The 24,984-nt window shown below is 49.3% G+C and overlaps 1 protein-coding gene across 1 annotated transcript in view; it reads left to right on the forward strand.

Moving 5' to 3' along the window:
• The window catches only part of LOC115479275 (death-associated protein kinase 1-like), a 44,396-nt gene extending 23,170 nt beyond the window's left edge, over nt 1–21,226 (forward strand). The window contains exons 13-17 of the mRNA XM_030217123.1: nt 14,123–14,243; nt 14,922–15,070; nt 15,525–15,599; nt 15,696–15,809; nt 19,600–21,226. Coding sequence (XP_030072983.1) covers nt 14,123–14,243; nt 14,922–15,070; nt 15,525–15,599; nt 15,696–15,809; nt 19,600–20,760 — 1,620 coding nt within the window. The 3' untranslated portion in view covers nt 20,761–21,226. The remainder of the gene's footprint in view (nt 1–14,122; nt 14,244–14,921; nt 15,071–15,524; nt 15,600–15,695; nt 15,810–19,599) is intronic.
• Nucleotides 21,227–24,984: the final 3,758 nt, after the last annotated feature.

Here is a 24,984-nt window from a genome sequence, read left to right on the forward strand (position 1 = left end):
TACTGATATAACGAATCAGGTTGAAATAAGATAAGTTTGCCGTTGTTTGCTCTATATCCTGATGTTTTGAACGTGATGCGGTTTTTTTTTTTTAATGGCATCAGCTGTTGAAATTTAGGGGCTGTTGCTTTGGTTGCAGTGATTCCTTCTTAGTTGGGATGCCTATTGAATAACCTTTCCTCATTTCTATATAAGCGTTTTTTTTTTTTAAAACACAGTTTCAATTAATAAAGAACTTATACACAATTGCACTTAAATGTTAAAAAAAAGGAGGAACAGTTGTAGAGAGTGAGCTGCTTTTGCGGCAAGTCTCACTTAAAGTTAGCTTGGGTGAAAGGTCAGCCTATACTGAACTCATGCAGTTCCCTCTACACTTAAGTATTTATGGGGGGGGAAATATATATATATATATAATTCTCTTTTCAGAGGGTAGGTGAATCCTTTAGGCATCTGCTAGTTTACTTTACCAGGGATTGACTCTTTCCTAGTTTTATATTCAAAGGAGTGGCCTAGTGGTTAGGGTGGTGGACTTTGGTCCTGGGGAACTGAGTTCGATTCCCACTTCAAGCACAGGCAGCTCCTTGTGACTCTGGGCAAGTCACTTAACTCTCCATTCCTCATCGACCCTCCAGACCGGTCAAGACGCGTGGGTTATGCTCGCCTACCAGCAGAGGGAGACTGAGAACACTAACTTCAACTATGTACATATAACCTGTGCCCATCCCACAAAAGCCAGTATTTTCTCAGTCTCAGCAGAGGGTAGACAGGCAGCCTGTGCAGCTTGGCCGGTCTGGTAGGAGTCAATCAGTTGAGAGTTTTAGGCTGGTTTCCTGAGGAGCATCCCTGTGCCTGGAATTCTCTGTGTGCGGGGGGTTGGTGGTGCCGGTGGGGCCTGCCATTGTCCCCCCTGGGGTGTCACACCCGGGTGGCCGGGTCCCTCCCCCGAGCTAGCTCTCCAGTTTGGGCAGCTTTGTGCCTCGGCTGCAGTTTTTATATTGCAGCCTTGAGTGCCAGGGATTTAATAGCAGCAGGGCTCAAATTGTGCTGCAATAAAGTTAAAAAAAAAAAAAAAAAAGACCCAGACGGTGTGGAGAGCTGTGCAGCTGCACTCCGGAGTGCCGGAGCTGAGCAGTACGCCGTGGTGACCTGTGAGTGGCTTCTGTGGGGTGAGTTTCCCATTTCTTTTACCTTGGAGAGGTTTGTTTTTTTTGGCGCGAAGATGTCCACGAAGCCGCTTCGATGTCGGTCTTGCGCGCGTCGGGGGGTCGATGCGGTTGGCGGTTCCTGCCGCTTTTGCGGGGAACCGAAGTCTCAGGCCTCCGCCCCGCCGGTGTTAGCGGCGGAGCTTCCCGCGCCAGCCTTGCAGGAGGTTGCAGGAGCTTCGGTTAGCGGTGCAGCGGCGATCCCGGTTTTGGCGGGAACCGCCGCCATCTTGGATTCGGGCCCGAGAATTCCGGATTTAGTCAGCGGATCTCAGGGCAGCCCGGTGGCTGGTACTTCTGGAGGGGACGTTTCGGGAAGGATGGGTTTCCCTCCGGAGTTTGTTTGGTCCTTATTTCAGGCCTGGCAGGCGGGACCGTCGCGCACGGAGCCCCTTAGTCTGGGGGCGGGCTTGAGCGCTAAGAGGCCACGTGTTGAGTGGGCTGAGGACTTGGACTGTTTTTCTCCTCCAGAGTCAGAGGGCGACTTTAGTCCCCTGGAGGAGGAGGAGGGGTCCTTGTCCGGCCCAGAGAGAGAGACAGTGCCCGGGGAGGATCCGTCGGTGGTCCGCATTTTTCACAGGGAGGAATTGGCGGATCTTATTGAGCAGGTGTCTGCTATGCTCAAATTTGACCCGGCAGTAGATCCAGCTCCCTCTGAGAAGCAGGACCCGCTAGTTAAGGGGATCCGAAGGGTCTCTCGGACTTTTCCTATGAATGCGGATCTTAGAGAGATGGTAACGCAGGAATGGCTCTCGCCGGAGGCACCGTGTAAGGTGGCACGGGCCATGGCTAAGCTCTATCCCCTTCCGCAGGAAGATAGAGATTCTTTAAAGCCTCCGACTGTGGATGCTGTAGTGACGGCGGTGACTAAGGCTACTGCAATTCCTGTAGATGGAGGGGCTGCCTTGAGGGACCCTCAAGACAGGAAATTGGAGACTTTTCTGAAGCGCAGTTTTGATTTATCGGCGCTGGCTTTGCAGGCTTCAGTTTGTGGAGGTCTGGTGGCTCGGGCATGTTTCCGCTGGGCTGAGCGGCTGCTAGATGCTCCGCAGGTTGATAGAGCCGCCTTAGTGCAGGATTTGGCAAAGTTGGAGATGGGCTCGTCCTTCTTGGCAGATGCGCTCTATGATTTGTTACGTGCCTCGGCGAAGAATATGACCCTCGCAGTGGCGGCTCGGAGGGCCCTGTGGTTGCGGGGCTGGCTGGCAGATGCCGCGTCCAAGGCAAAGTTGTGTTCACTTCCCTTTAAGGGCGCTTTGCTTTTTGGAGACGAGTTGGATAAGTTGGTTAGGGGTCTTGGTGATACTAAGATCCCGCGGCTTCCAGAGCTTCGGCCTAAGGCGTCTAGGGGCTCTGCAGTGCGAGGCCGTTTTCAGGAAGCTAGACGGTATCGGCCGGGTAGGTCCTCGGGGGGGTTCCGGGGTCGTTATTTTCAGAGAACCCAGCCCTTTCGTGGGGGCCGCCGGGGGGGGCGAGCTGCCTCTTCGGGAGCGGCCAGCATGTCCCGTGGGTCGCAATGATGGTTTGGGGGTCCAGCCTCTGGTTCGTGTGGGGGCTCGCTTACGCTTGTTTTACCAGAGGTGGGCCCAAATCACGTCAGACCAGTGGGTGCTGCAGATAGTGCGAGACGGGTACGCGCTGGAGTTCAACGGTCCTCTGTCCGATTTCTTTCTCGTCTCTCCCTGTCATTCAAGGCGCAAGGCAAGGGCAGTGCGAGACACTCTGTCACGTCTGGTAGAGTTAGGCGCTGTGGTGCCTGTTCCGCCAAAAGAACGAGGGACCGGTTGTTACTCCATTTACTTCGTGGTGCCAAAGAAAGAGGATTCTTTTCGGCCCATTTTAGACCTCAAGAGGGTCAATGCGGCTCTAAAGATTCCTTCCTTTCGGATGGAAACGTTGCGCTCGGTCATTGTAGCGGTTCAGGAAGGGGAATTTCTGACTTCATTGGATTTGACAGAAGCTTATTTACACATCCCCATTCTAGAGGCGCACCAGCGTTTTCTTCGTTTTGTGGTGTTAGGGAGTCACTTTCAGTTTTGTGCGCTCCCGTTCGGCCTGGCTACGGCTCCTCGCACTTTCTCCAAGGTGATGGTGGTCGTGGCAGCGGCTTTACGGTTGCAGGGCATTTTGGTGCATCCGTACCTCGACGACTGGTTAATTCGAGCCAAAACGCAGGCGGAGAGCGAGGAGGCTACCGCCCGGGTGGTGACCTTTTTGCAGTCGCTGGGTTGGGTTGTCAATCTAGCCAAGAGTCACCTAGTTCCGTCACAGTCTCTAGAATATCTGGGAGTTCGGTTCGACACGGAGCGAGGCCGGGTGTTTTTGACGGCTCCGCGCATTTCCAAACTGCAACTTCAGATACGTCAGCTCCGAGCTCAGAGGGCGCCTGCGGCACGGGAGTATCTTCAGGTGTTAGGTCTGATGGCTGCGGCTATAGAGGTAGTACCTTGGGCCAGGGCCCACATGAGACAGTTGCAGAGCTCGTTGTTGACTCGTTGGTCCCCTCAGTCCCAGGAGTTGGAGGAGCGGTTAGCGCTGCCGGAGAGGGTTCGGCGCAGCCTCCGCTGGTGGCTTCACACTCCGAATCTAGCGAAGGGTATGCCGCTAGAGGTGCCAAATTGGGTGGTACTGACCACGGATGCGAGTCTGTTAGGCTGGGGGGCGCATTGTCTAGGGCAGGTGGCCCAAGGGCGATGGACGTCGGAAGAGGCGTCATGGTCCATCAATCGCCTGGAGACTCGAGCAATTCGGTTGGCTCTTCGGTCCTTCCAGAGTCTGCTAGAGGGCAAGGCGGTCAGAGTTCTTTCCGACAATGCCACGGCCGTAGCTTATGTGAATCGGCAAGGGGGGACGAAGAGCCCAGGATTAGCTGTAGAGGCAGCGGAGCTGTTGGGGTGGGCAGAGGCTCATCTTCAGGCTCTTTCGGCAGGCCACGTAGCAGGAGTGGACAATGTGGACGCGGATTATCTGAGCAGGCACATGTTGGATCCCGGAGAGTGGGCTCTCCATCACTCAGTGTTCGAGCGGATAGTGTTGCAGTGGGGTCGGCCGGTGTTGGATCTCATGGCATCGGCCGACAATGCGCAGGTCGCGCGGTACTTCAGTCGTCGAAGAGATGCTCGAGCCGAGGGTCTCGACGCGTTGGTTTTGCCGTGGCCGACTCAGCAGTTGCTCTATGTGTTTCCGCCGTGGCCGCTGGTGGGCCGCGTGGTGCAGCGGATCGGGCGTCATCCCGGCTTAGTGATTCTGATAGCGCCCAATTGGCCTCGTCGGCCATGGTACGGAGATCTGGTGCGGTTGTTAGTGCAGGATCCTTTTCCCCTGGGGTCTCAGGTGAGACTGGTGCAGGGGCCGATCGAGATGGCCGACCCCTCTCCATTCTTGCTTACGGCTTGGCTCTTGAAAGGCACAGATTGAGAAAGAAGGGTTTCTCGGCCAGAGTCATTGATACAATGTTGCGATCGCGTAAGAAGTCCACGTCGTTGGCTTATGTGCGGGTGTGGCGCATCTTTGAGAGTTGGTGTCTTGAACGGAATGTTGTCCCTTTGCGGGCTTCGGTGATGGAGGTTTTGGAGTTTTTGCAGGATGGTTTGGACAGGGGGCTCTCCCTTTCTTCCCTGAAGGTGCAGGTTGCTGCCTTGTCTTGTTTCAGAGGTAAGATTGCAGGAGTGTCCTTGGCAGCTTCTCCGGACGTAGGGCGGTTCCTGAGGGCAGTGAAGTTGATTCGGCCGCCCCGTCGTCCGATGGTTCCGCCTTGGGATTTGAATTTGGTCTTGGAGACTCTGGTGGGTCCTCCATTTGAACCATTGGCGTCCATCACATGTAAGGATCTTACCTTGAAAACAGTTTTTCTGGTGGCCATTGCTTCCGCTCGGAGAGTGTCAGAGTTGCAAGCCTTGTCTTGTAGGGAGCCTTTTCTGTCCTTTGCGAAAGAGAAAGTGACTTTGAGGACGGTTCCTTCCTTTGTTCCTAAGGTGGTTTCAGCGTTCCATGTGAATCAAGTGATTTCGTTACCGGTGTTGGGGGATCGTTCGGGGGATGCCTCTCAGCGTCGGTTGGTTAAGTTGGATGTTCGGCGCGCCTTGCGGTCCTATTTGAGCAGAACGCGAGATTTCCGGGCTTCGGATAGGTTGTTCATTTTGTTTGTAGGTCCCAAGAGAGGAGCTGCGGCCTCCAAGGGGACTCTGGCTAGGTGGTTGAAGGAGGCTATTGCCTCGGCTTATTTGTTGAGGCAGCGTGCGGTGCCCCCGTTACTTAAGGCGCATTCAACTCGGGGGGTGGCTGCTTCCTGGGCGGAGAGTAGTTTTGTTCCTCCGCAGGATATTTGTAAAGCAGCGGCATGGTCGTCCATTCATTCCTTTGTGAAGCATTATAGGATTGATGTGCAGGCAAAAGAGGATGCATGTTTTGGAGCGGCTGTGCTGTCTTCTGCGTTTCGAGGGTCCCACCCTTAAGTTTCTACTGCTTTGGTACTTCCCACGCGTCTTGACCGGTCTGGAGGGTCGATGAGGAAGGTGAAATTAGGCCTTACCTGCTAATTTTCTTTCCTCGAGACCCTCCAGACCGGTCAAGAGCCCGCCCTATGGATTTCAGAGATATTGTTCGTATCAGAAGTATTTGAGCCGTGTTCTGCTATGACTATTCCTTTTATCTTTCATTGGGTCGGAGAGTTTTCTTCGTCCATAATACTTGACAGAGCGGGGCGCTTGACGTTCCGTCTGTCTGAGCACACTGTTGGTGTTGACTATTGGTTTTCCAGGTACAGGGGTTTTTTCTAGATTCAGAGTTCAGGTTGCAGGGGGTTTTTCTCTGCTTTGCTAAGTGTATACTGGCTTTTGTGGGATGGGCACAGGTTATATGTACATAGTTGAAGTTAGTGTTCTCAGTCTCCCTCTGCTGGTAGGCGAGCATAACCCACGCGTCTTGACCGGTCTGGAGGGTCTCGAGGAAAGAAAATTAGCAGGTAAGGCCTAATTTCACCTTGCCCCATGTAAGCCGCATTGAGCCTGCCATGAGTGAGAAAGCGCGGGGTACAAATGTAACAAAAATAAAATAGATACTGTTGGAGATTCTACATGGAATGTTGCTACTATTGGAGATTCTACATGGAATGTTGCTAGCAACATTCCATTGTAGAAGGCTGCACAGGCTTCTGTTTCTGTGAGTCCTGCACGTGCAGGACGTCAGACTCGCAGAAGCCTGCGCGGCCACATTGGTGATCTGCATGTAGAATCTCAAATAGTAGCAACAGGGGAGGAGTGGCCTAGTGGTTAGGGTGGTGGACTTTGGTCCTGAGGAACTGAGTTCGATTCCCACTTCAGGCACAGGCAGCTCCTTGTGACTCTGGGCAAGTCACTTAACCCTCCACTGCCCCATGTAAGCCGCATTGAGCCTGCCATGAGTGGGAAAGCGCGGGGTACAAATGTAACAAAAATAAAATAGATACTGTTGGAGATTCTACATGGAATGTTGCTACTATTGGAGATTCTACATGGAATGTTGCTAGCAACATTCCATTGTAGAAGGCTGCGCAGGCTTCTGTTTCTGTGAGTCCTGCACGTGCAGGACGTCAGACTCGCAGAAGCCTGCGCGGCCACATTGGTGATCTGCATGTAGAATCTCAAATAGTAGCAACAGGGGAGGAGTGGCCTAGTGGTTAGGGTGGTGGACTTTGGTCCTGAGGAACTGAGTTCGATTCCCACTTCAGGCACAGGCAGCTCCTTGTGACTCTGGGCAAGTCACTTAACCCTCCATTGCCCCATGTAAGCCGCATTGAGCCTGCCATGAGTGGGAAAGCGCAGGGTACAAATGTAACAAAAAAAAAAAAAAGGGCACTTTAGAAAATACAGTAATAAACAAAGGAGGAGAAGTTAGGTTACAGCATTTGTATGGAGAGTGTCTTCTGTCTGATTTATGTTCTCACACCGTCTGCTGGTGGAAGGACAGTATCCCATAGGTTAGGACTGTCCGGTGGAACTGTCAGAAACCCATTGATAGTGCTTTATGAAAGTCTCCATATCCTTGTACATTTTTCACATTGTGCCGTCTTAAAAAAATATATATAATTCAAAATGCATTAAAATAGGAGTTTCACAGATCTGCACAATATACTCTGCAGTTGGGCAACATGAAAGAACAATTTGAAAAATATTCACTGCGTATGCCTTGTAGCGCTATAGAAATGCTAAATAGTAGTAGTAGTAGTAAACCTAAAAGTCTTGCTTGCATAACTGTTCACATCCCCAGATTCTGTACTTGATGTACTGCTTGATTCAGTACTTGGTAGAAGCAAGCTCTGTTTGCAGCAATAACCACCATAAACCATTTAGAATAAGTGTCTGGGAGCTGTGCACAGGTGCAAATGTATCCTTTGCAATCTATAGTTTTTTGCAACCCAATAAGCAAATACTAGTGCAGAGGGTATGATTTTATATTGGTGTGTGTGGCCTTTGCCCTCTTAATTTGTATTTCAGGTTACCAGCATCAATAATGAAGCTGCACAACGCAATTGCATGTAAAAACATTCTAGCTTTATTAAAACTGACTTTACTTGCACTCTGCAAGATGTGCTAGGGACACAGCTATTAGTGTGCTCTGACAAGTCTTTGCATTAAACAGTGTCCCAATTTCCTTGTGTGCTGCTAGTAAGAAGCATGAAGTGATTGGTTCAGGCTGTGGCTGCAGATCCCAGGACTTCCATATCATCAAGCTGATCAATCCATAGACTGGTGGGTTGTGTCCATCTACCAGCAGGTGGAGATAGAGAGCAAACTTTTGCCTCCCTATATGTGGTCGTGCTGCCGGAAACTCCTCAGTATGTTCTCTATCTCAGCAGGTGGTGGTCACACACAGCAGCAGCTCTGGCTAGGCCTCCAAGCCTAATCCTTAGGTTTTGTTGAGGCCTGGGGTTGAGGGCTCTTTTGAGCAAGTGCAAACCTGGTGGTGCCAGGTCCCTCCTTTTCTCCCCCCTCCCGCTGGCTCCGTTAAAAAAAAAAAAAAAAGAAAAAAAAGAAAAATTTTAAACGTCCTTAAAGGCGTTTATTTCGACGTTTATTTAAACGTTCATTGCAGCTACTCACTGGGACACCAGTTCGTTACAGCTCGGAGCGGCAAGCAGGTAATTTTACCTTTTTATAGCGGGCAGGGGGTTCCCCGATTCTTCTCCTCGTGGCATATGGCGTCGGAGGGCGAGGGCGCAAAGGGTCGCTCCCCGGATCGCTGGAGCGCTTCTAAAGGGGATGCGGGGGGTTTTACAGCCTGATTCGCCCTTGATGGGTGACAGCTTAGTGACCGATGAATGTCCCGGTCCTTCCTCCGGCGTGGCGGTTTTTCCCGCCATAAACGCCCATCCCCCGCTCCTCGCCTCCGCCATCTTGGCCGGCCACGCGGCTCGGACGGCTTCTTCGTGGGCCGCCCTTGAGGTTGGAGACATTAATGCCATGAACGCCCTTAATTTGGGCGACGGCACAAAAGCGGCTAAAGTTAAGCGCCGTTTTTTCCCGCGCGGCTCCTTTGCGGAGTGTCGCGCCGGACGCCATTTTGGATGCGCAGCATGTCTCTCCCCCGCTCGTGTGAGCGCCGGTTGAGGGTGCGTCTAGGGCTGTTGCCCAGGCTGCAGAAGTGCACAGTCTGGGGGGTTTCTCCCCCGAGTTTGTTTTGCTGCTGCATCAGGCTTTCCTCATGCAAAACGCTGCCCCTGCTCCCTCGTCTGGTAAAGAGGTTGAGGTTCCCAGAGGTAACGCCCTCGGGTTGATTCCCAGGCCTTGGAGGACTTTGTCTCCTCCGATGTAGATGAGGGCAGCGTGTCTGAGGTCTCCCAACGGTCCTTGCGGATTCCTTGGAGGAGATAGATCCCCGCTCGGATGGAGCGGATGACCCCTCTGCAGCGCGGCTTTTTAGCCCAGAGGATTTGCCCAACCTGTTGTTACAGGCCATGGACACTTTGAAGATTTCCTCTCCGGAGGACGTCTCTCCCTCAGCCCCTGTTGGCTCTGCCATTATGCTGGGGACGAAGCGCCCGCCTAGAACCTTCCACGTGCATGATGCCATGCACACCTTAATTTCGGCTCAATGGGATGTCCCGGAAGCGAGCCTTAAAGTGGCTAGGGCTATGTCCCGCCTCTATCCTTTGGCTGTGAGTGAACGTGAGGCCTATCTGTGGCCTACCGTGGATTCTTTAATCACTGCGGTGACTAAGAAAACGGCTTTGCCGGTGGAAGGTGGCACGGCCCTAAAGGACGCCCAAGACAGAAGATTGGAGGCGGCCTTGAGGCAGCTGCTTTAAGTTTGCAGGCCTCTGTTTGCAGCTCCTATGTGGCCAGGGCGTGCCTGACTATGGTGCAGCGGGCTTCCCCCTCGGATCATTCCTTGAGGGCTGATTGGCCGGCCCTGGAATCGGGCTTAGCCTATTTGGCAGACTTGCTGTATGATGTCTTGAGAGCCTCAGCTAAAGGCATGGCTCAGACAGTCTCTGCGTGGCGGTGGCTTTGGCTGAAACATTGGTCTGCTGACCACGCCTCTAAATCCCGCCTGGCTAGATTGCCTTTTAAAGGCAAGCGGCTCTTTGGGGTCGAGCTGGACAAAATCGTGACCGATCTCGGCACGTCCAAGGGCAAGAAATTACCAGAGGTCAGGGCTCGGGCTAGTACTCGTCCCGGTACCTCCAGAGGACGGTTGCAGGAAGCCCGTCGGTACCGCCCGGGCAAGTCGGGTTCCTCTGCCCCCTCTTCCTTCAAGAGGAATTTCTCCCCCAAGCAGCATTCCTTTCGCAGAGACCGCCGTCCCGGAGGGGCTCCCTCCGGTCCTCCCCCAGGGTCTCGTACCCAATGACGGGGCCTTGGTCCACGCCCCAGTGCAGATTGGAGGACGGCTGTCCTCGTTTCGGGGCGAGTGGACCACAATAACTTCAGACGCGTGGGTGCTGGAAGTCATCAGAGACGGCTACAAGCTAGAGTTCTGCCGACCCTTAAGAGACGGGTTCGTACTCTCTCCCTGCAAGTCTCCGGTCAAGCTGTGGCAGTGCAGCAGACCTTGGACAATCTGATCCGCCTGGACGCGGTCGTTCCGGTGCCAGAAAGTCAGCTTGGCAAGGGACGTTACTCCATTTACTTTGTGGTACCAAAGAAAGGAGGTTCTGTCCGGCCTATCCTCGACCTCAAAGGGGTCAATCGGGCCTTGAAAGTGCGGCACTTTCGCATGGAGACTCTCCGCTCTGTTATAGCGGCAGTGAAGGCAGGAGAGTTCTTGGCCTCCTTGGACATCAAGGAAGCGTATCTGCATATTCCCATCTGGCCTCCTCATCAACGCTTTCTGCGTTTTGCAGTCCTGGGACGACACTTCCAGTTCAGAGCCCTCCCATTCGGGTTGGCTACTGCTCCGCGGACCTTTTCCAAAGTAATGGTGGTCATTGCGGCCTTCCTACGAAAGGAAGGGGTACAAGTCCATCCTTATCTGGACGACTGGTTGATCCGAGCCCCCTCTTATGCAGAGTGCGGCAAAGCTGTGGACCGGGTAGTTGCTCTTTTGAGCTCCCTGGGATGGATCATCAACTGGGAGAAGAGCCAGCTGCGCCCGACTCAGTCCCTGGAGTACCTGGGAGTTCGATTCGACACCCAAGTGGGCAGAGTGTTCCTGCCAGACAATCGGATTGTCAAACTTCAGGCTCAAGTGGACCAGTTCCTAGTAGCCTCTCCTCCTCGGGCTTGGGACTATGTGCAGCTGTTGGGCTCTATGACGGCCACGATGGAAGTAGTGCCCTGGGCCAGGGCTCATATGAGACCACTTCAGCTATCTTTGCTGCGGCGCTGGACTCCGATGTCGGAGGATTATGCCGTGCGCCTTCCCTTGGACCCAGCAGTGCGCAAGGCGCTGAGCTGGTGGATGCAGACAGACAAGTTGTCTGCGGGAATGCCTCTGGTGACCCCAGAGTGGATTGTCGTCACGACGGACGCCTCTTTGTCGGGCTGAGGAGCCCACTGCTTGGGAAGGACAGCGCAGGGGCTCTGGTCTCCTGCAGAGGCAAAGTGGTCTATCAACCTCCTGGAACTCAGAGCCATTCGGTTGGCGCTTTTGGAGTTCATCCCGGTACTGGTGTTGAAGCCTGTACGGGTCCTGTCAGACAATGCCACGGCTGTGGCCTATGTCAACCGCCAGGGAGGTACCAAGAGCGCCCCTCTAGCCAAGGAGGCTATGAATCTTTGACAGTGGGCGGAAGCGAACCTGGAGCAGCTTTCAGCGGCCCACATTGCCGGAGCCATGAATGTCAAGGCGGTCTTTCTCAGTCGCCATACCTTGGAGCCCGGAGAGTGGCAACTATCTGCTCAGGCGTTCTTGGACATCACGAAGCGCTGGGGCCAGCCGAGCCTAGATCTGATGGCGTCATCGGCCAATTGCCAAGTGCCGCGCTTTTTCAGCAGAGGACGGGACCCTCGATCCCTGGGAGTAGATGCTCTTCTCCAGCAGTGGCCGACACAAGAGCTCCTCTATGTGTTCCCGCCCTGGCCCAGGTTGGGCAGGGTGCTAGACCGGGTGGCAAAGCCCCGGCAGGGTAATCCTGGTGGGTCCGGATTGGCCCAGACGTCCCTGGTATGCGGACTTGATCAGGCTCTCAGTCGACGATCCTCTGCGGCTGTCAGTGGAGCAGGGCCTGTTACATCAGGGTCCCGTGGTGATGGAGGATCCCTCCCCCTTTGGGCTTAAGGCCTGGCTATTGAGCGGCAGCGTCTGAGGAAGAAGGGCTTCTCAGACAAGGTCATCGCCACTATGCTAAGAGCGAGGAAGCGCTCTACTTCTACTGCTTACGCCAGGGTTTGGCGTATCTTTGCAGCGTGGTGTGAAGCAGGCTCACTTTCTCCCTTCACTGCTCCAATTTCCTCAGTGTTGGCGTTCCTGCAAGAAGGTCTGGAGAAAGGCCTGTCGCTCAGTTCCCTTAAAGTCCAGGTTGCGGCTCTGGCTTGCTTCAGGGGCCGCCTGAAGGGTGCTTCCCTGGCTTCGCAGCCAGATGTGGTGCGCTTTCTCAAGGGAGTTAATCACCTGCGCCCTCCTCTGCACTCAGTGGTGCCTGCGTGGAATCTCAACCTGGTGCTAAGAGCATTGCAGAAGCCGCCTTTTGAACCCTTGTCAAGGGCATCTCTGAAAGACCTGACGTGGAAAGCAGTCTTTTTGGTGGCTATCACTTCAGCCAGAAGAGTTTTCGAGCTCCAGGCGCTCTCATGTCGAGAGCCTTTTTCTGCAGTTCACTGAGGCAGGAGTGACTATTCGCACAGTGCCTTCCTTTCTGCCCAAGATTGTTTCTCGCTTCCATGTGATTCAGCAGCTCTGTCTCCCTTCCTTTCGTAGGGAGGACTACCCAGAGGAGTACTCTGCTCTTAAATATCTGGATGTGAGGCGAGTCATCATCAGATACTTGGAAGTGACCAATGATTTCCGGAAATCGGATCATCTGTTTGTCCTGTTTGCAGGTCCTTGTAAGGGTCTGCAGGCTGCTAAGCCTACAGTGGCAAGATGGGTCAAGGAAGCCATTGCAGCGGCTTATGTGGCCGCAAGGAAGGTGCCGCCTATCCAGCTGAAGGCTCACTCCACGAGAGCTCAGGCGGCCTCGATGGCAGAGGCCGGATCCGTCTCCTTGGAAGAGATATGCAAGGCGGCAACTTGGGCTTCGGCTCATACATTCTCCAAGCTTTCCGTTTGGCGGTGGCTGCACGGGCGGAGGCCCGGTTTGGAGCTTCAGTGTTGAGGTCAGGGATTTCAATGTCCCGCCCTGGGTGAGTACTGCTTCGGTACATCCCACCAGTCTATGGATTGATCAGCTTGATGATATGGAAGGTAAAATTATGTATAATCATACCTGATAATTTTCTTTCCATTAATCATAGCTGATCAATCCATAGCCCCTCCCAGATATCTGTACTGTTTTTATTCTGGTTGCATTTCAGGTTCAAGTTTGGTCTTCAGTTACTTCAGAAAGACTTCGTGTTCAAGTTTTTTCACTTGGATTCTTCAAGAGTTGAGACGAGTTTGTGTTACAGTGAGCTGCTGCATTCCTCTCCCCCCCGTTTTACGGGGCTGGATTGAGACATAAATTCTGCCGGCACTCCCTCCCGCTTCGTGCGGCTGTAGGGCAGCTTTGTACCCCTCCCGCTTCGGCGGTGTTAGGGTCAGTCAGCTCCTCCCGCGGTTGCGGTTGCAGGATAAGCCAGATCCCCCCGCATCGGCGGGTGTGGTGTCCCTCCCCCGCTCCGCGGGGATGAGCTGGACGGATTCCCCTCCCCCACTTGTGTGGGGATGAGCTGGGTTAATTCCCCTCCCCCGTTTCGGCGGTGGTGAGCTGGGCAGAGTGTCCCTTCGTGGGTGTAATTCTCTAAGTGCTGAGTCCTGCGGATGGAGCTTTGATATCGACATACTGAGGAGTTTCCGGCAGCACATGACCACATATAGGGAGGCAAAAGTTTGCTCTCTATCTCCACCTGCTGGTGGATGGACACAACCCACCAGTCTATGGATTGATCAGCTATGATTAATGGAAAGAAAATTATCAGGTATGATTATACATAATTTTACCTTCCAGCTCCAGTAACTCACTGGAGAAGGACTGTCCAACTCTGTGACACCGGCCTGTCTTGAAGGCCTCACCATGCATTGATTGCCCCTTAATTACAAACAGATAATCTGCCTGATATTTAAAACCATTTAATCGACCAGGCATATTAGAGCCACCTCAACACTCCCATAAAAGACTTTTTATTTTATTTTTTTTTACATGAAACCAGTACAGTATTCTTGGTTGGAGGTTTGTCCTTAGATGTCTGTTGAATTTCACACCCCACTTCATGAGCAGGTGTGCATCCTGCTATATAAGGAAACAGATTTCTAAGGTCTCTTTTCTTTCAGTTTGCACAGTCTGAGTCTCCACTCTGCTACAGGTTCACTATTGGATGAGGTTCCTCAATGTGTCAATAAGGAGCCAAACCTCTGGTAAACCCCGGATCTTCTTGGTTGGCAGTCACTACGATAAAATGAATGAGGGCAGCGGATCAGAAATAGGTAAGGAACAAAAAAAAGAAAAATAGTCATGAGGATACAGGCAGGCTTATTTTCGAAAGAGAAGGGCGCCCATCATCCGACACAAATCGGGAGATGGGCGTCCTTCTCTCAGGGTCACCCAAATCGGCAGAATCGAAAGCCGATTTTGGGCGCCCTCAACTGCTTTCCGTCGTGGGAACAACCAAAGTTCACGGGGGCATGTTGGCAGCGTAGCGAAGGCGGGACTGGAGCGTGCTTAAGAGATGGGCGTCCTCGGCCGATTAATGGAAAAAAGAAGGGCGTCCCTGACGAGCACTTGGCCGACTTTACTTGGTCCATTTTTTTCTTGTGACCAAGCCTCAAAAAGGTGCCTGAACTGACCAAATGACCACTGGAGGGAATCGGGGATGACCTCCCCTTACTCCCCCAGGTCCCTGGAGCAGTTTTAGTGGGTGCAGTGCACTTCAGGCAGGCGGACCCAGCAAGGAAGAAGATGTACCTGCTGCAGATGTCTGCAGGGGGCTGAATGTTTACTTTGGGGTATTGGGTACCACTGAAACTCCTACTAGACCCTGAGGTTTCCATCGGTCATTGTACCTGTGAGCGTGTTTACAGCACACAGTGACACACAGCAGTATAGAACAAAACTTCTGATACTCCCATTCTACTCTTTATTCCTCATTTCCCTGATTCGCTCAGCACTAGGTTTCTTTGAACTATTGAAAGGAGAAGCTAAAGAACTGATGAACTGTTTTGAGGTGGACTACTTTTACATGAACCTTAAAGATTCCAACCAGCTGAAGCCCCTGTGTCAGAAACTAAATGAGAAAGCCAAAGAGATCTGGCAGGTAATGCAGGGGTGTCTGAGAATAGTTCTAAGGGGACGGGATAACAACCTGCTGGGAAACTGGGTCTGACGTATGCACACAGGAGAATTTCCCGGCTGGGTGGGGAAGAGGATCACCTACTGTGTGGGGTGGGCTAAAAGCTCTTTTGGTGTATGGGAGCTGCTGACATGTTTGTAGGTATGAAGGGTGCTTGATGAGAGACTTTCATTCTGTGTTTTTAAAGTTGAGAAAGCCATGGGTTCAGGCTCATTATGGGGAACTTGTTATCCTTGGAAGAGTGCTCCCCTGATGATAAGCAGAGAGAGGGTAAAGAAAGTGAATCTGTGGTAACCTGTCATGCCTGGGAGGCTCCAAATTCCCTCCAAATGTATGGAATAGCATGAAGGAAAAGATGCAATATATCTAGAAGCTGAATCCTACACTCGTATGAACCTTTTGCTCTATTTTTCCATAGAGCTCTCAAAAGCCAGGTGTCCCCGAAGACCATCGAAGAGTGATGGAGGAGATAAGACAGCTGAAGATCAACAAGGTGGGTAAATCTTGACAGCCATACCTGATGAGCTCAGATGTGCCAAGTCCTATGAAAGTGAGTCCTCCTCTCTGTGTGCCTTCACCTTCAATGCAGGTGAAGTTCATATTATGGAAGGAGTTTGAAAGGATTATCACACACAACTTGGTGGATCCCATTGAAGAAGAACAGCTGAGAAGAGTCGTGAAGTACCTCCACACCAGGTCAGAGGTATGGAGTTGGGTGTGGGGTGGTGGGGGGTAATGTGTAGAGCATGTAGAACAGTGGGATAGAGGCCAAAATGAAGGAGACCTGAGCTTTTAATGGAGAAAAAGACCAAATCTGGAACTTCAGCTTGGTAGAGTTTATTTTTTTTATTTATTTATTTATTGCATTTGTATCCCCACATTTTCCCACCTCTTTGCAGGCTCAGTGTGGCTTACAATATATCATGAATGGTGGAGAAGTATAAGAAATAAACATTTAGTATTACAGAAGGATCTTGGGTAAAGATAGTAAAAAAGCATGATATTGGTATAACAAGCAAATGTTATGAGACAATTCTGGATATAAGTGGAGGGGTTCACATTTGTTGCTCTTTTTGGTATGCCTTGTTAAAGAGATGTGTCTTCAGTAGTTTGCGGAAGTTAGTCAATTTGTAGATCGTTTTTAAGTTGTGCGGTAGCGCGTTCCAGAATTGTGTGCTCAAGTAGGAGAAGGTTGACGTATGCATTAGTTTGTATTTTAGACCTTTGCAGTTGGGGAAGTGAAGATTAAGGAATGTGCGGGATGTTTTTTTAGCGTTCCTGGGTGGTAAGTCTATCAGGTCTGACATGTAGGCTGGGGCATCTCCGTGAATGATTTTGTGAACTAGGGTACATATTTTGAACGTGATGCGTTTTTTAAGAGGGAGCCAATGTAGCTTCTCTCGTAGGGGTTTAGCACTTTCATATTTTGTTTTACCGAATATGAGTCTAGCTGCTGTGTTCTGGGCTGTCTGAAGTTTCTTGATTATTTGTTCTTTGCAGCCAGCATAGAGTGCATTGCAGTAGTCTAAGTGGCTGTCTGAAGTTTCTTGATTATTTGTTCTTTGCAGCCAGCATAGAGTGCATTGCAGTAGTCTAAGTGGCTGAGTATCATTCAAGTTACCTGTCTTGATTGCTGCAGTGATTAATTCAAGGGACTGGGGGCATGTGATGTAATGGCTGGAGTGCTTGATTAGAACTCTGCATTAGTGAGGTGAGACCTACCCTGTTTGCATTAGAGAGGTGAGACCTACCTTGTTTTTCTGAATGTACAATTAAGTATTAAGATGGTATCTATCTCAGCAACATTTATACTCGCCAGTAGAAGCATTAGGCTACACAGTAGCTCCAGAGTTCTTATGCACTTTAATTTTCAGTGCATTTAGAAAGAGCTATATCCTGTGTTCTTGGCTACTGGGCACCGCTGGAGTGCTTAGCTTAATAAGAATGAATTGCAAAACCCAGAAAATACTGTATGATATGTGGTTCTCTGATCAATGACGACAAAACAAAAAAGTGAGGCGAGTTCAAAGAGGATATCAAGAAGTCTTTAATGTAAACAGCATAAAAGCGACCCCCACACGGCTGTGTTTCAGCACAAAGGTCTGCCTCAGGGGTCAGGTTGATCTACATAAAGCAAACATAAATAATAAATAAAATATACAGTAAATGAATTATCAAATAGCAAAATAATGTTAAAAGTCACTTGAGTAAAACCTAACGAAAATCAATGAACCACCATTGGTGACTTCCCGCTTTCCTTGCTGAAAGTCATATTAATGTAAGAGGTAAGGGACTGCACTTGTCTCTCTGGGAGCTAGTAAGGGGTATGTGATGACAAAGTGTATGGATTGATTCCCTGAGAGGGACTAGGCTTGATGTCTATTTAAAAGCTGGATGAATGTGTATATATTCGTCAGTGCTTCTAGCAATACTAAGTACCAAATTTCTGAAAATGTGGGTTGCTCCTGTGGCTTGGTACACAGCAGTGGTGGTGGTGGTGGTGGTAAAGGGGGATTTGGTTCATATCTGAACTGATTAACATTTCTTTGGGCTCTAGGTAGCTTATGTGCATAATGTATGACATCACATCATGGTGACGCTGTTGGTCCATGATTTATTAGGCTGTCAGCGTCACCATGATGTGATGTCATAAATTATGTTCAGAACTTATGTTCTACATCAGGCCTTCTCATCCCAGTCCTTGGGGCACACCAAGTCCTATTGAGTTTTCTGGATACCTAAAATTTATTTATTTATTTATTTATTAGGATTTATTTACCGCCTTTTTGAAGGATTCACTCAAGCGGTGTACAGTAAGAATAGATCAAACATGAGCAATAGGCAATTAGAGAAGTAAAAATATTCGAACAACAATACAAAGTATGGCATGGTATCCTACTTGCAATGACAACACAATACATAATAGAACATTATAATTGGTAGTGAAGGGTAAGGCAAAGTTGTAACATATAGATGAGTAAGAAAGTAGGAAGAATTAGAAAGTAAGGTGATTGATTTGAAGAAAGTTGCACGTGAGGTCAGAGAGATGGTTAAATATTATCTCAGCTAGGGTAGGAGTGGATAAACATGTCCCACTGCAGTATGTGCAGCCCGAGTCAATCCTTGTGTGTGTGAGTGAGACTAACAAGTTAGTTACTTCTTCCATTAAAGGCTTGGTTGAAGAGCCAAGCTTTCTCCTGAAGTAGAGGTAGTCTTGTGTTAAGCGGAGCCTTTCAGGCAATGCATTCCAGAGTGTGGGGGCTACTCTGGAGAAGGCTCGCTTGCAGGTATCACATCGTGTAGTGTCTTTTAGAGAGGGTGTAGTTAGGGAAAGTCCTTGGGAGGATCTTAGTGTCCTTGGCGGTGTGTGGAGGATCATCCTATTCTTCAGATACTCGGGGCCATTTCCTTTCAGATCCTTGAAGATCAGACATTGAGTTTTAAATTTAGCCTTGTATTGTACTGGTAGCCAATGAAGTTTTTGCAAAAATGGTGCGATGTGGTCACGTCACTTGCAACCTTCTATGAGTCTTGCTGCTGCATTCTGAATCAACTGGAGTTGGTGCAGGCCCTTTGTAGTCAGACCATTGTATAGTGCATTGCAGTAATCCAGTCTTGATGTTACCATGGCATGCACAACTGGGATAAGATTTACCTTCTCGATGTAAGGAGAGAGGTAGCGTAGCTGTCGAAAATAGTAGAAGCAGCTCTTGAAGGTTTCTTGAGAGATTTGCATACCAAGGAGGCAGTGCATGTCAATCTATCTCATGCATATTCGTTGTGAATATCCTGCAAACCCAATGGGACTTGGTGTGCCCTGGGGTCTGGGTTGACAAGCCCTGCTCTTGGTGACCCCACTGGATGCTGGTATTGGGAGCAGGAGAAACCAAGTGCTGCCACCTTCACACCTATGGGCTGCAGCCAGTCATGCTGACATCAAGGTGTTTAGATCCTAGTTTTACTGCTATTTAGTGTCTATATGGACTATGCTTAACTACATGTTGTGTAAATTATTGAAGTTTTGTTTGCTTAATAAGAACTTTGATTTTTATAGTATATTTTTCAATAAGTAGTTTGTTAAAGGCAGGTTTTAGTTTTGTGACCCGCTTTGATTCTTACATTGAAATAGGCAGGATATAAATGCAGGGTTAGGTTGGAACATCACAGAGGGCCGTAGGCATGCAAAATTTGCCTATGCTTCAGCCATAGATCTGGGTTTTCTGTTGGGGCTAGTTGGACCTGGCTATGCCACAGAGATGGTGCATGAGACCTGAGGGAGGGAAGATAGCTACTTCTACAAACACTGGCCAACAAACACTAAGGTACACAGCAGAGGAGACAATCCTGGGACCAGTAAGGATGCTCAGAGCTAAATGGTTATGATATTTGGGTCAGATGAACTTAAGATGAAGAGAGAAAATTAGAAAAGAAACAACAAATTAAGAAATCCCATAAGAAATATGTAACTACGTATATATTTTTTTCTTTTCTAGCTCTTGTACTTCTCCAATGTCTGCAGCAGTCAGAATGGGAAAGAGGATCTGCTGGTCCTGGACTTGCAGTGGCTCTGTAAGGATATCTTTGGCACTTTTGGAAAAGTTGTCATCTGTGGGTCCTCGCAGAAGGAACAATGGAGCCGTCAGGAACTCGCAAACTGCCTGCAACTCGGCAGCAGTGAGGACATTAAGGCGGTGCTGGAGCTGCTGGAAGTTCTAGAGCTGATCATATGCCCAGTTGGGAAAGAGGAGTATATCGTTCCTGCCTTGCTCACGAGAGAGAAGGGAGAGGACATCTGGGTAAAGTACAAGCACTCTGTGTATCACGGTGTGGCGTACTACTGGAATAAAGACTATGGCCTCTTTAGTCTAGCCTTCTTTGCCCGGCTGCAGCTTTGGCTGCTGAAGAAATTCACTAGCCCCGGGGGGGAGAGGTTTTGCATCTGGAAAGACGGTATCAAGTGTGTGGATGGGGCAGAGGTGCTAGTCCAGGTCTCTGTAGACCGTCGAGTGGTGAACGTGATAGGGCGATATGACCGACAGAGCCACAATAGCCTGGATGTCGAGGCAGCTAGAAGCTGCTGGCAGCTGCTAGAAATTGTGAGTGTGCATGTGGAGGAGCTGCTTGCAGAAACCTGTGCTGTTAGTGATTGGTGCAAACGGTACCTCAGTCCAGGAGACATGTGTCAAAAACAGGACTCCTCCAGCTCTAAGATTGCCACATACACCTATCGAGATATCCTGGAAGCCGAGCAGCAGCGTAGAACTCTTTATCAGAAAATGTCTGCATGTGATGATCAGCCGTGGGACGTGCTTATGGCTGGCTATGACCTCGCCATTCTTGCCTCACTTAGGGGTGCAGCCAGGGTACAGTGGATGGAAGCCAGAACTTTGCAGCACCTCTGCCGATTGCTGGATCCCCCACACCCACTAGGGAAGGACTGGAAATGTTTGATGGAAAAACTCGGTAATGCCACTTCTCAAACTATTCAGACTTTAGAAGACTGCGCTGGGCGGGAAAAGTGTTCCCCGACGTTTCGTATCTTTCAGGAAAATCCATTAACTATTGACAGGTTGTGTTATGTGCTGCGGGAGATGGAGAGGGAGGACTGTCTGATGGAAATTGATAATATGTTTGACAGCCTGAATGATGTCTGATGTTGTGAAAAATATAAGCTTGTTTTCCACAGCACTGGCATACTACTAGAACCTTCTGTTGCTGGCACTTGTGGTCCAAATGAAGAATTATTACCCCTCCTTAACTGCTGCCTTTTGAGGTACCTTGTATTGTGAAAGAGGGCAGGGCATACCAAGACTTAGTTACCTGACTTTAATTTCCTTCACCTTCTGGAGAAGAAATTCCAGAGAAGAACTCATGGAAGCAAAAACTCATATAAAAAGTGCTGTGGGACTTTCTCCTAAATTTAAGCTTGGGAAAAGGTGAGAGTCCTAAAGAGTCTGGTGTCAGATGGAAATGTGAGATGCCAGTCAAGGACCAAGTAAACCCAGCAAGCAAAGTTGCTGTCTCTTCCGAGTACTTGTACTTGAAACTTATCATAGTAGCATAGTAAATGACAGCAGATAAAGACCAGTACGGTCCATTCAGTCTGCCCAACAAGATAAACTCGTTTGATTTGTCCTTGCCTTTCTCAGGGCACAGACTGTAGAAGTCTACCCAGCACTGTTCTTGTACTAAGTTCTGAAGCTAACGTCGAAGCCCCTTAAATTTACACTCCAGCCTATCCATATCTATTCAGTCACGATCAGGGCATAGACCGTAGAAGTCTGCCCAGCACCGGTTTTGTTTCCCAACTACCGGCGTCGCCACCTAATCTCCGCTAAGGTTCCGTGGAACCATTCCTTCTAAACAGGATTCCTTTGTGTTTATCCCACACACGTTTGAATTCCATTACCGTTTTCATCTCCACCACCTCCCGCGGGTGGCATTTAGGGGGGGTCTTTTACTAAGACTCCCAAAAACGCTTTTGGCACTTAAAAACGCTTTTGGCACTTAAAAACGCTTTTGGCGCTTAGGGGTTTTTTAACACGCTGTAATGATTAGGATGTGCTAAATAATAGAGACGCCCATAGGAATATATGGGTGTCTCTAGGGTTTAGCGCGTGCTAATTATTAGCATGCACTAAAAACGCTAGCATACCTTAGTAAAAGACCCCCCCCAGATGGGTACTCTTTGAAAGAGAACAAATATTTCCTCTACCATTGAATTTACTTCCAACCATGAATAGATTCCGCTATGCCTCACATCATCAGGTGATTAAACATTCAGCACAATAAATTTTGTATGTTCTCTTTTACAGTTCAAATGGTCAAGCTCTGTTGATATGTCTATTTGGTATAATTCTACTTTTCCTCTTAAAGCTCCACTCAATCTTCGCAAAATATGGCATTTAGCCAATGTTTGGTCGCCAAGTCATTTGTTGTCAGGTGTCACTATTACTCCTTTTCAGGATTTTTGTACTCGTTATAACATTCCCCAATCGCATAGCACTTTTTGGAAAAATCTGACTCAAGATTATTGAGCATTGCTATCCTACTGCATCGGACCGTCAATCCACAATCTCAGGTTTCAGCAGTTTATGTCTTTCCCTTATGGGTCCAAAATCTGCATCTAAACTGTATAAACTCATGCAAATGTCAAAGCCTAATGTATGTTCTGATCTTACCTCCGCTTGGGAAAATGAACTGCATGTCCTCTTTCCATAGAGCATGGTCGCTGCTAGACAACTATGTGACTTGTGAAGGGAATTAGCTCTCTAAAGTATGTTGCGCATACTGTTCTGTTTTATTTTTATCAGCTCACTGACCTCTGTTTTTTTTTGTTTGTTTTTTTCTTCATTGTTCCATATTATATGCTGTTATATGTTTTTATAAATATTATGTTGCTTTAAAATCAATAAAGTTAAACAAAAAAAAAACACTACTAAGGATTAATGCTGGTAAACTTGCCTACAATTCTAATGATTTCAAGTACTCCAATATTGACTAGTTAAATGCTATATCAAGTAATGCTAGGGAGGTAGAGTTCCTAGATAAATGAGTGCTTCATGAAGCAGCTGGTTCAGGAACTGTCAAGAGCCAGGACCTATTTTAGATCTAGTCCTTAGTGGAATGCAGGACTTGGTGTGAGATATAAAGGTGTTGGGTCCATTTGGCAGTAATGATAATAACATGATTAAATTTGAGTTAATAACTGGCATGAGGACACAAAGAAAATCAACTGTGTTGGCATTTAACTTTCAAAAAGGGCAACTATGATAAAATGAGGAAAATGGGAAAAAAAAAAAAGCTAAAAGCAGCTGCAAAGGTTTAAAAGTTTAAATTGGGACATGGATGTTGCTTTAAAATACCATCTTGGAAGCCCAGACTAGATGTATTGCATGTATTTAAAAAAGTGAGGTGAAAGAGGCCATTAGAGCTAAAAGAACATCTTTCAAAAAATGGTAAAAAGATCCAAATGAAGAAAACAGAAAGCAGGTACCATTAGCAACAGGGTCTCTCCTCTCTTCATTCTGCCTCCCCACCCCCCCCATCACAGTACCTCCAGAACTGCATGCATGCATCTCCCACCTCCCAGGCCCATTGCTGATCACAAACACAAGAAAAAGCAAGCTGCTGCCTAGGAAAGCAGCAGATGAGAAGGATGCGACCTGATGCACAGTTGCTCTCCTTCCACTTCTGATCCTCACCATGCTGGGGCTGCAGCAGGTGGAGAGGGAGAGAGCATTGGGTGTCTATGTGCTGCAGGGGCGATATGAAGCCATGGGGAGTGGGAGTGGCAGCTGGGTTCCTGTGTGCTGTGGCGATGGGAGAGGGAGACAGCCAGACCTTAATACCACAGGGGGAAGGGGAGAGAGAGGCAGAGCTGGATGTCTGTATGAGGCAGGGGGAGGGAGAAAGTGCTGGCTGGCTGTCTGCATGCTGTGGGAGAAGGGAGGGGAGACAGACCTGGACAAATGAATATGGTAGGGAGAGAGAAAAAGAGAGCTGGGTGTCTGTGCTGCAGGGTAGGGAGAGAGTTGAATGTGGTGGGGTGCAGGAGCTGAGGAGGTATGTTTAGGAGTGGAAAGAGAAACTTGGAGGGATTCATGGGCAGATGATCAGAAGTAAACACAGATGCTAGAGGCTGTTAGTGCCATACTAGCACCTGCGTTTGCTACTGCCCCATGATCAGAGCCCCCGAGCGCATGAAACAACGAGATCGCGGGCTCTGAACGCAACTAGCATGCAAATGTATGCATAACAGGGCTCAGCACAAGTAGCACGCAAATGCATGCTAAGCCTATTCATCCCCAATAATCGGCGACCAGCGTGTCAAAGATTGGCTTGCTGGCTGCAGCAAAAACCCTAGAGCAGCTCGGAAATGGCATTAGGGTTTGCAGGCCATTGGGGAGGAATGGTGAGCCCTGTCCAGCATGCATTTGCATGCTAGCAGACCCCCCATTCCCCCCAATGTAGTAGCCCCCCTGCAGGAAACCGACCCCCACCCCTAGCGAATGGGAGCTGGAGGTCTGGCAGACCTCCGGTCCCCCTGACCCCCTCCCAACAGGTTCAGGGGAGGCTGGAGATCTGGTGGGTCTCCAGCCCCCAATCCCCCCCCTAGAATCCCCTGAGATGTCCCTGTTGACCCTGTGGGCTGCTGGTCGATCCCCTCTCCACCTGGTGGTCTAGCGGCCCTTCCCCACCCCCCTACCTTCAGTTGGAGGGGGTCATTTTGGTTTAGTTCACTATTTCTTTTTCAGTTTCTTTTTTGGAAATTGGCAGGGGCTTTTAGATTGTTTAAAATAAAGTTCACACAAATGAAATGAGTACAATATTAAAAAGAAAAAAAAGTCTGTGTACCATCCATCCAGATGTACCTCCAGGTTTTACAACACCCACATCTCTTAACCCAGTGCTCTTCAACTCTCCTGCAGACATGTCTAACCAGTTAGTGTTTCACGCTAACTTCTGCATATAGTGCACATCCATTGTATACAAATCGAGCTCATGAATATTCATTATGGTAATCCGAAAAACCTGACTGCTCAGATATGCGCCCAGGAGATGGGTGAAAAACAGTAGCCTAGTATACCCTGGCATTGGTTGGGGTCAGGTTCATTCCTGTCATGGTATGTGCAACACTAACCCATTTGGAGACATTAAAACCCTTTAGTGTCCAATGTCCCCCTACCTAAATACCAGACAACGAAACTACACCGGAACTGGACTAAACCGAACTTTCTACACTTGACTGCTTCACTTACTCTGACACCAAGGAACTTTAACGCAATTCTACTTTATTTCTCATTCCGGAGTTGAACTCTTTATACTTGAATGCTTATTCTACTCTGTCACTTATGAACTCTAAAGCAATATCACGT

Source organism: Microcaecilia unicolor, chromosome 10 (assembly GCF_901765095.1).
Source record: "Microcaecilia unicolor chromosome 10, aMicUni1.1, whole genome shotgun sequence".
NCBI lineage: Eukaryota > Metazoa > Chordata > Amphibia > Gymnophiona > Siphonopidae > Microcaecilia > Microcaecilia unicolor.